We start from the raw sequence: 10,800 nt of genomic DNA on the forward strand, positions 1-10,800 counted from the left end.
CATCTCTAGAACTAACAAGGCAGGAGTAGAGATGCTTGAATTGAATTCCCACCCTTCCGGTGGATAATAGGTGTTTTAAACTCAAACTGTGGCATGTGGAGGCTGGTACAGCATCAACAGATGCCCAGAGGGATGCCGGAGTCTTCATTCTTGGAGAGACTCAAAACTTTCCTGGACGCACATGGTTTTTCTTCTGCTGCTGCTCCTCCTTCCTGGGTATATCTCAGTATGATTTGATAAACCCAAATAAAAATAAATGACTCATTTTAAACATCCTATAGTTTGGTCATAATGAGTCAATCCTGAGAGAGCTCTTAGAGTAATACTTCCTATAGGGATGTAGTGGATAATATGTGTGTCCCTACCTCCAAACTTGCCTGAATAGAGAGTAACTAATAAAACAACATGAATCTACTTCTACAGAACACCTATATGAAAAATAAAATTAACAAATAGCATTTTCAAAAGTATGTTAGTAACACAAACAAGACAAAATTATTGAAGATTGCAATCTCTTTTTAGGTTATTTACTGCTCTCAGGAAAGGCAGACAACCTTTCGAAGTCAAAAAGCCTTCGAGCAGTGATTTGGTGGGATGAGTTCCACCAGGTGTTTCAGGGAAGTAGCTGGGCACAGGAGGCCCTGCAGTTCTTCTGTGGTTCTGGCTTCCAAGGATCTCTTGCATTCTGTGCTGCCTTATAGAATCATAGAATGGCCTAGGTTGAAAAGGACCTTAAAAATCACCTAATTTCAACCTGCCTGCTGTGGGCAGGGTTGCCAACCATTAGACCAGGCTGCACGGCACAAGCTTTTTGACCTAAGCAGCAGGAGGAGCAGTGGCTGCCTACACTCAGGACAAAGCTATTCTGCATGTCCGTCTAGAAAAATAGGTATTTCTTGCTTTTCCAAAATCCAGGCAAGCCCTGCCAGGAACGAGTCTAGGGGGACACGGCAGCCCCCTCCTGAGTCAGCATGAGAGCTTGCTAAAGCACAGACCTGACACACAGTGTTAGGTTGGCACTAACCCAGGAGGACTGCTCAGCCAAACACCAACAGGTGGTATGTCTTGAGAGACTAACTAACAGGAAAACTAATAACCTCTATAGTAACTAATAACCTTTACAATCTCTATAATGAGATTACAGAGATCAGAAACAATGGAAGAAAGAGGAAGAGTAAAGGTTGTAGAGAAGTTAATCTCTAGATTAATGTGATCAATTTAAAAACAAACAAAAAAACCTCTCATTCTTGGTGGTAGGTGGACAGTTGGACTAGATAATCTTAGAGGTATTTTCCAACCTTTATGATCCAACGATTCTTCTTTTCTGTCTTTTCCCACAGAATGCACAGCTGAGTTTTCAGCTCTGGCTTTAACTCCTTTGCAGAATAAGTCATTAAAATGGCAGCTCTGCTAAAAGTGGTTAAAGTGGGACCCAGATACAGAGAAAAATGGAGGTATTTCTAAATGCCAGGTGGAAATTCCTGTCTAGATATACGTGCATACAGAGATAAAATAGTAGAACATTTTCCCTTTAGGAAGTTTCCCAAGAAGACCTTGCAGCCTTCAGTGAACACAGTGAGAGCTATAGAAATTTTCAAACCTCATAAGAAGCCTTGGACAGGAAACATTTTTTTCTGCATACAACTCCCGTAGGCTTGTTATAGAAAGAATTGTCACCAGATTCACAAACGCCCGTGGAACCTGCCAAGAGAACAAGCAAACCCATAGCTGATGCCTGGAGCAAGGTGCCATCTTCATCCTTACATAGCCACAGCAGGCCTCAGAGAACAGCCTGCTGATTCAGACAGCTTACATTATTTATAACAGCAATGTGCAAAATACTTTCTTAATAATTAATCCCCTCTCAGACAATACCAAATTACAGTTCCTATGTGCTCTAGCTACTTTTGTTTTGAGTACTAATGGACTGGATATTTGAAAATGATGGCATCCAGAAGGTCCAAACTAGGTGTAATGGGCCCCAGCACTGCTCAAATACTGGCTGACTTTTTCAGTAGTCTCACCATCAACTTCATCCTCACCAGCAGGATCTGAACTGATTTTAAAAACAACAAAAAGTGAGTTTATTTGCAATGTAATGAATGAGCAAAGCACTTCATAGTCATTGGATATCATGTTTGCTCAGATTGTTATTCTTTTTACACGATTTGCCCGTAGAACATCAGCTAGAACTCAGCTCTGTTCTCATTTATTCTGTAAAATATTTCTGCAGCCCTTTCTGCCTCTCAGAAGGATTTTCCTATACATGAGGAACTGAATTGTCTATCAGTAACCAGTGGCAGCTTCACAAACAGGACACAAACCTCATTCACACATACTAGAAAAATTTGTTTTACCTCTTTGTGAAGCATGTCCAAAGCTACTTGAATGTTATAGGTGTAGTTTTCAGGAGAAAAGCGTATCTGTTGAAATAAGAGGACAGAGTTTTATTGTAGATTAATTTACTCAAGCAGGCACAGCAGTGACTATTCGGCATCTGTCAGAGCAGCATTCACATTCTAATTCTTGGGTCACTGGTAACAGAGTCCTATGCAAACTTTCTCTGTCTCTGCAGCTTTTCTTTCCCATCACAGCTGTCTTACTTATTCACAATAAAAGAAGTAGCGGAGAGGGAGCAAATTCAGGAGACAGTATCAGTCATCACAACATCCTCCACCTGATGCTGGTCTTGGCCACTCTTAAACGCAGTGGACCAATATTAGAAGAGATCAACTCTTATGAAAGTAAGATAACTTCTGCAGCATGAAACATTAGCAACATGCTTGCTATGTGCTCCTTACCTCCTACAAATATTAACTGGCACATCTGAGTTCTGCACAGAAAAAAACTGTACCGGAGAAACTTAATAAGTCAAACCACTTTATATTTGCTGCTTAGCACCAAAACATCTTTATTCAATTTGAGTGGTTTGAATAATCTTATTCAATTGTCTCAATCTGACTTCTATTTCTTCACTTGTGGCCCTATTCCATAATAAAATATAGTTCCCTATGAGAAACATTTTTTTCTTTCTCATTTTCAGCTTTAATTCTCCTTGATTTAATTTCATGCAGAAGTTCCTTCTGAGCTTCATCTACTTTACAAAACTAGACAGCTCCAGCTCCATTTGTCGTCTCCTAAAACAGACCTCACCAAGAACGCTACAGCTGGCGCTATCTGTAGTTGTGGGACATAAAGGAAGTATCATTCTGATCTTTGGATGCCAGTCTGACATCCCCCAGTCACCCACCCTTACGTGCAAACACCACGTTGTTTGACATCAGGAGCAGAAGGCAGTAATGCTTAAATTGGTCCTGATTTTATTGTGCTTCATTATTGTTTGGTTGATCTGAAATTAATCATGCAAAAAAGTACGTGCTCTGCTGTTTAAAAGCAGATAAGAAAATAATATGTCTTCACTAGGCGAGAAGTCTGAAGGTTGCATGTAGTATGTATGTACTTATATTATATTTTATACTATGTTGTATTGTATATAATCACGTCATCATGAGCTGGGTGTAGAACTATTGCCATAGTGCTGAAGCTGGCAAGAGAGATACTTTAAGCATGACTGTGCACAAAGTGAAGGAAAAGGGCAAAACCTTGACAGTATCTTATATCTTAGGTAACAAGATAGCAGAAAGGCAATCTTAGTTAACAACAAAACAAAGCAGCCACAGTTATGTAATTTACAGACAATCTAAAGATATCCCTTCGTTTATGATATCCTTATGGTGAACAGTCTCAGTGCTGCTGCACAGGGTGGCCAAGTTCACACGGAGGGCAGCGGGTGACTTACAGGATCTTCGCAGAATTTACATAGGTCATTTCCTCCTATGAAAAGCGTTATAAGCTTCCAGTCAGACTGCATGTTTATTCTCTGTGCACAGAAAGAGACGGAATGGAAGTTATGAGGAAAGAAAGTAAAATAAAACGAAGACCAGGAGACAGACTAAACATAAATACAACATTTTTCAGGCAACCTGGCGTTACCTCTAAGCGTCTTCATGACAAAAAGAATTTGTAGTCACAGCTATGAGGATGTATAAACAACTATGATCTAAATAAAATTTACAGTATCAGTAGTATCATGCAAAATTATTGGTTTCTGAAAACTATTGCTCAAAAATCCATCTGCTTCTTTTTTTTTTTTCAAATTTTTTTTTTTTTTTTGCAATGTCTTGTGCACACACTGACTGTCTCCTCCTGCAGCTTTGGGAACACATCTTCATTGCAGAAATGATAGTATGTGTTTTACCGTGTCATAAATAACACAACTATCCTGCTGGAAAACCCTGGAAGGCAACATATTTCAGTATTGCAGTGAGACAAACTGCAAAGAATAGAGGGGCATTATCAACTATTTAACAATAGTGGTAAAAAATTACAGTAATTTTTCTCTGAAAGGCAAAGCAATAGCTAATGCAAGATAATCATGCTACAGTAAACATAAAACTTCTTAGCTTTGAGAAAAGTTTCAGATATGATTAGTACCATATAGCTGACACTGTACTCAATACGTTAACACTTCAACTTCAGCGCAGAACACCACTAGGAAAAGCAGGAATAGTACACCAACTTCGAGTGGTTTAAAAGTGTCTGTCTTCAAAGGCTGAAGGTATCACATCCCAGTTGGTAAACATACCATTCAGTAGTTTGATCTCAAAATGTACTTATTCAAATGAAAAATGGAGGAGAAAATTTTCCTCCTGCACTAAGCAGCTGTTTTATGAGGAGAAAAAGGAATTCTTAAATCAAAGATACATTACCTCTAATATGAGCATTCTTCCTAGTTAATTCATTATATAAAGCATATTTGCATTCATTTGTTGTGTGATGTTTCCAAGCTGATGAATACGGCAGAGTAGTCCTTGAAAGCCTTGGCAAATACTAGTGTGAATAAAAACTATCCAACTTCTTTTTTGTAAGCTGGTATCCCTTTTAATCTCATTTCAGACAAAGCTGGAGTAAGATCTTGTAAAAGTAAAATCTTATACACAAAGTGCACAAAAAAGGGAAGGTATGCAAATATTTCTGCCAATATGTATTCACCTGATTATTCAAAGTAGATATGTACACAGTTATCTTGAAGGCTTCTTGGCTGCTCTCCAAATGCACAATCAGAATATCAAAATAGTACTGTGTAACCAAGGTCACTGATTGCATAGCACATATGTCAAATTACAAATGGTAAACATTCAAAGCAGTAATTAGGTGAAAAATACGTAAATCCTCAGCCTAATACCTATTTTATAGATCATTAATCAAATAATTCCTAACAAAAAGTGTGGAAGGCAGAAGTCAGTTGATGACTAACTCAGAGAAGAGACTAAATTATTTTTAATGAAAACAAGTCCTTCCCATACTCACTCTGTATGACTTGCCATTTAAAGAATTTGTCCTCAACATCCAGCATCTTCACAGCTGGCAAAAAAATACACTTACAAAACAATTAAGTAAAATCCTAGCAGAGAACCCTAACATAATGAAGTAGGTTGAGAGGGAAGTAGTGAGCCAGCCAGTGAAGGTAAAAATGATAGAAAGGTTACAATTGTTTGGGTTTGAAAACAAAAACATGCCCTAGTTTCAACTGGGATAGAGTTAATCTTATTCCTAGTATTTGGTATGGTACTTTAGATTTAGGATAAGAATAATGTTAATACAGGGATGTTTCAGTTGTTGCTTAGAGCCAGGGCCTTTCAGGCTCCTCGTGCTGCCCTGCCAGCAAGGTGCTGTAGGTGCACAACGAGATGGAAGGGGATACAGCCAGGCCAGCTGACCTAAACTGGTGAAAGGGATGTCCCATACCAGATGTCCTTTACCATACAGCACCATGTTCAGTAGTAAAACTGGGGGAGAGGCTGGCCAGAATTGCTGCCTCTGCTCAGACACTGGCTGGGCCATGGGTCAGCTGGCAGTGAGAATTACACTGCACACTCTCTCTGTTTATTCTTCTTCTTGTTGATTTTTCCTTTCTCCTCCCCTCACCTTTGTATGTTTTTTCATGCCTTATTAAATTTTCCTTCTCTCAGACCATGAGTTCTTTCACTTTTCAGTTCTTTCCCTGATTCTGCTCAACAGAGTGGAGTGAGTGAATAGCCAAGTGCTGTCTGGCTGCCTGCTGGGTTAAACCACAGCCGACCTATCACATACTGGTACAAATTCAGCTAAGACAAAGTTACATATGATTCTGTACTGAATGTTACACTGTGCACTGCTGTACCCATAGTTTTATGTTTAGCATTTGCTGTAACGTGTTATGCTGTTACTAAAAACAATGCCAAATTACTTCATCTTTTGTAAGATATTCATGATACGTTAAACTCACACTGTCATTCATCATTCGGTCCACCAGTCTTCTGACCTGTGCAGGAACATCCCTAAAAATTAAATAAAAATAAAAAAGAAGTCCTGCACAGACAGCAAGGCAAAGAAAAAAGCTGATGAATGGGCATCTGTAACTAAAAAAATACTGAGACTCCAGTTTTCACTGCATGCAGGATGAGAGGCATGAATACCCAGAAAATGCTATATTTTGAGACAGTGATGAAAAAAGTGAGAAAACAGCATACAACAAGCACTTGAGCACTTTGCAAATGCTGCGTAGTTACACTTCTGTAAATGATATACGTAGAAAACACACTGTGCTATCATAAACCAAATGCACTTTGCTCCTTCTCAACATCAGATAGATGCTATTAATATACACATCACTGAAGTATCCATGCACGCATCAGTGTTATCACATGGCCTCAAGCACTGATGCATGTTTTATAAGAAGTGTTCCCAAGAAAAAAGGATATTGTATGAATTTCACAGAAGATTGAGCATAGTGATCTCTAGCTAATTCCCAGCTTTACCCACAGACTGACCATAAGCAATCCATTTTTTTTAATCTTGATTTCTCTATAGGAAATCTTGGTCCTACTGACAAGAGGACTGGAATATAACTCCAGTGCAGTGGAGATACTCACAATAGGGATGCGAAGCTTTCTGATCAGTGCCTGTGAAGTGCTTTGGTTGATAATGTTAGAGAAAGCTTTTATTTAACAGAAAAGAAAAATTGTAAAGCCTCCACTAAATTTCTAAGCTTTCATGCTAAAGATGGACTAAAGAAATACGTTTGGGTTTGCCTGCCAGCCTTATCTGACACACTCTAGGATTTACACCAAGTTTTAAAAGAAAAATCAACTTTCTGTTCAAAATAAAAGTTTTCATCTTACTCTGCCTGAGCCCCTGCAACTGCTTGGTTGAGTGCAGCATTTTCTGTAGTTTGCGTTCCAGTGCCAGTGGAATATCCTATCAGGGATGGGTTGAACTCACGAAGAATGTCTGCAGAAAAAGAGAACACCATGAAACATTGCTTACTTCAGCAATAACAAGTGGAGTCATAAAGATGAGATCTTATTACAAGAACACTTAAAAGCTTTAAGAGATATCTGTCAAAAATTAACCCTGAAGAAATGTGTAGGGCCAAAAATATCTTTTTGCTTGGTAATTCAGGCTATGTTACCCTATGTTCAGGCAAGAGACTCATTCTGTCTCGCTAAATGGAGATGGGTAGGAATCAAATCCTTTGGCCTCATCTCTCCAGATGCCTTAAACCCAAAGACCTGGATGTCCCTCCAGATCTTGGGTTGCAGAGCAACCTTACAAACATCACGGAACTAAAATGCTCTGATCTCTAGTGCATATAAAATCTGAACTTGTAAAATGATTCCACACCTGCCTAAAACAACTTTCCCATACAGTCAAGCCAGTTACTTTAGGTTATGATCTAGTGTCTTTGACTCATCTAACCCCAACACATTTGGGATAGAATTATAACTAACAGAAGAACACAGAAACAACCAAACCGTAAGAATGACAAATACATGGTTAAGTCACACACAAATTACATTCCAGCTGTTAAGCAAATTCTACTCAGCACTGGACATTGAAAACAAAATGATTGGTTCTGTCATGATACAAATAGTAAGTCCTCCTTCAAAAAATTTTTTATTTGATTAATAATAAAGGATGCTTTATCAAACAGTTCCAGATATTTATCAGGTTTATGGAAAAATGCACTTACTTGCTAGTGTCGTGACCGTGCTAATGTTCTCATTTCCTCCAACACTTAAAAAAAAAAATACAAGAAATGTTCTAAAATACAATGGATTTCTTAAGGCAGTGTACTAAGTAAGAGAGCTCCCCTCATGCGCTTTTTGTACATGAACACAGTACATTCCCTACTGATTGTTAGTATTAACTCAAAGCACAGCCTTTGTGTGCATACCAAAGGGATCAAAAAATCAGAGAGACCATCATAACTGTAATTATAGTAGCAGCCCTGTATACTAACTGCCCTTCCAGTCTCTCACATCTTGTGAGAGACGCTAAAACACTGCTGACAGAAATAAAAATGTTAAAAAGCTGCCATTTTACTATTGTTATCTCTGTTAAAATATTTATTACTTCAATTTGTAGTTAATAATTTTTTTTTTTTACCTATAACAGATTCCAAAAGTAGATATTTCAGTGTGATAAGCAGACTCAACATCTTTTCTACTCCCCAACCCTTTACCCCCATCTCATTCAACTGGAAGACTGCTACCAGACTGGTGACATTCATCATCTGTGTGCTACAGAATGCTAGCATACTTTTTTTTCCCCAGAAAAATCAGTAGAACATTATTACAGATGAAAATATTAAAATAGGAACTTACAACTCTCTAGCATCCCTTTAATTTGGTATAGAATATTTTGAAGTGCTCTAGTACTTGTTTAAATCTCTATAAATCTGCAGCTTCTCAGGTGGGTAGTAACTTAAGCAGATCAACCTGGCAGGTTTGTGTTAAGTCAAGCACTTTCAAAGTACTAAATGAACACAATGATCTTTCTTTAGAATTACTTTTTGACCTGTCTATTAAAATGTTGCATATGTACAAGTCTGTACTAATAACTGACATGTGTTTTGCATAATATAAATAGTACTGGGGAAGGGCTGAGGAAATACTGACTGCAGATGAAAGAGCAGGAAGAAAAAGGACCTCATCCTGGCTTTTTGTAGACCATTAGTTCTAAATGAGAAAAATGAATGACATAGGCTACAGTGGGAAAGAACAGACGGGCAATTGAAATAGCAGGGACAGAAATACAGAATGCCTAAGTGGTGCATTTGAACTGAGATCTGGGATTTGCAACAGCTGCAACCGTGAGAGAAAGAAGGGGCCATCTTGATGATGACTCCATTTCATTTGCGCATACAGGCTTAGACCAGCCACACTACATTATACTTCAGATAGTCACTGGTGTGAATACTTTATTTATCATAAGTAAAACCACAACCAGTTTTATACAAAACACAGTCAAAATCACTCTCCACAAAATCTCCACTTGTTATCTAAAAACAAGCGGATATGCGTAACTCCAAGAAAATTAATTCCCTGCTATTGGTGGGAATTCTTGGTACTCACCTCCAAGAAATACCTCGGTATTGAGTCAGGACATCCAAAACATCATGGGGATTGGATGCTGCCCCATTACCTGCCTGGAAGCAGAGGAGAAACAGAGATCACCTTCAAAAAATAAGAACTGGTACAATAACTAGTTCTCTGACTTATCCTAGTGAAAATAATTCAGGAGAATGTTAACAAGGCAAGCTGTATCATCTTCCCAAAATATAACAGATCTTTTTTCTCAAGAGGATCAAGGGCTGAGGGTATTTCAACTCTGCTCCAGTAAATTACCCACTTCTATCAACTTCTTGATTAGATCAAGTGAGGAAAAGGTGGTTGAGTGTGTTCAAAATGTTCATATAATTCTAAATTTGCATAAGGAATAAAATAGCAATGGCCTTGAATGAATAATTCATTTTTACGTTCACTGCATTAAAACATGGTACAGTGATTTTCCATCCTCCTTCTCCCATTTTCCCCAAGAAAGAGGGTTGCAAAGATTAAGTACAGTAGTTGTTACAGAAATAAGAAATATGAGTTACAATATGAGCAGTGAAATAGTCATCGCCGATTGAAGAATCACAGCCAGTCTATGTGTAACCCTTTTATGTATCTCCAGGAGCAGTGCTAAAAGATTCTTCACATGAGTTACTTGATACACCTGATAATCCACTGTAATTTTTCTCAAATATTTAGTCGGTTTAAATGAACACGGCTTTCTATTTTATTTATTTATATTATTTATATTTATTTATATTTATTTTATGTATTCACATTAGCGGCAGAATCTTCTGCTTACTCTGCTTACTAATAGCTTTGAAGGACAACACCTTGATTGCTGCATAGAATCAATAAAGAAAAGCAAGTTACAAGTCCACTCTAGCAGGGTATTTGTGCTGCTATGCAACCCAATCTTGCAGTTACTCCTTGTTCAGCACTCTCGTGGACTTTAAATGGGAACCATGCACACATTTGACTCATTATCTGATTACCAGTCAGTCAAGGTGGAGTATTGAAACAAATATGTGAAAACTGCATTTGACTCAATAAGGCATATCTGTATGCACTCTCAATTTAAAATTCAGAAATGGTCTTTCATTACTTGCTTTAATGGTGGTTAACCAGCAATTTTTACTTACTGTGATTGAATCTCCCAGAGCAGCAATCACTCGAATATCTGCTGGTCTCAACTTATGAACTAATAAAAATAAAAGCAGCAGGAAGGAAAAAATGAAGAAAACTTAAAATAGTGATGGTTATCAGAACTTTTGTTTAGTATAAACATAAAGTATTGCAAAGTCATAATTTTAATAACCATGATGACAACAGCTCAGAATGACAGATACCAAGTCATCAAAAA

At 37.9% G+C, this 10,800-nt stretch overlaps 1 protein-coding gene across 1 annotated transcript in view; it reads right to left on the reverse strand.

Annotated features, from left to right (window-relative positions):
- Positions 1-10,800, reverse strand: part of PLB1 (phospholipase B1) — a 79,463-nt gene that overhangs the window by 43,978 nt on the left and 24,685 nt on the right. The window contains exons 18-25 of the mRNA XM_010706793.3: positions 10,580-10,638; positions 9,459-9,532; positions 8,075-8,118; positions 7,224-7,332; positions 6,329-6,380; positions 3,800-3,880; positions 2,358-2,423; positions 1,601-1,701 (exon numbers count right to left, since the gene is read on the reverse strand). Coding sequence (XP_010705095.1) covers positions 1,601-1,701; positions 2,358-2,423; positions 3,800-3,880; positions 6,329-6,380; positions 7,224-7,332; positions 8,075-8,118; positions 9,459-9,532; positions 10,580-10,638 — 586 coding nt within the window. The remainder of the gene's footprint in view (positions 1-1,600; positions 1,702-2,357; positions 2,424-3,799; positions 3,881-6,328; positions 6,381-7,223; positions 7,333-8,074; positions 8,119-9,458; positions 9,533-10,579; positions 10,639-10,800) is intronic.

The sequence above is a fragment of the Meleagris gallopavo genome, chromosome 2 (genome assembly GCF_000146605.3).
Source record: "Meleagris gallopavo isolate NT-WF06-2002-E0010 breed Aviagen turkey brand Nicholas breeding stock chromosome 2, Turkey_5.1, whole genome shotgun sequence".
In the NCBI taxonomy this organism is placed as follows: Eukaryota; Metazoa; Chordata; class Aves; order Galliformes; family Phasianidae; genus Meleagris; species Meleagris gallopavo.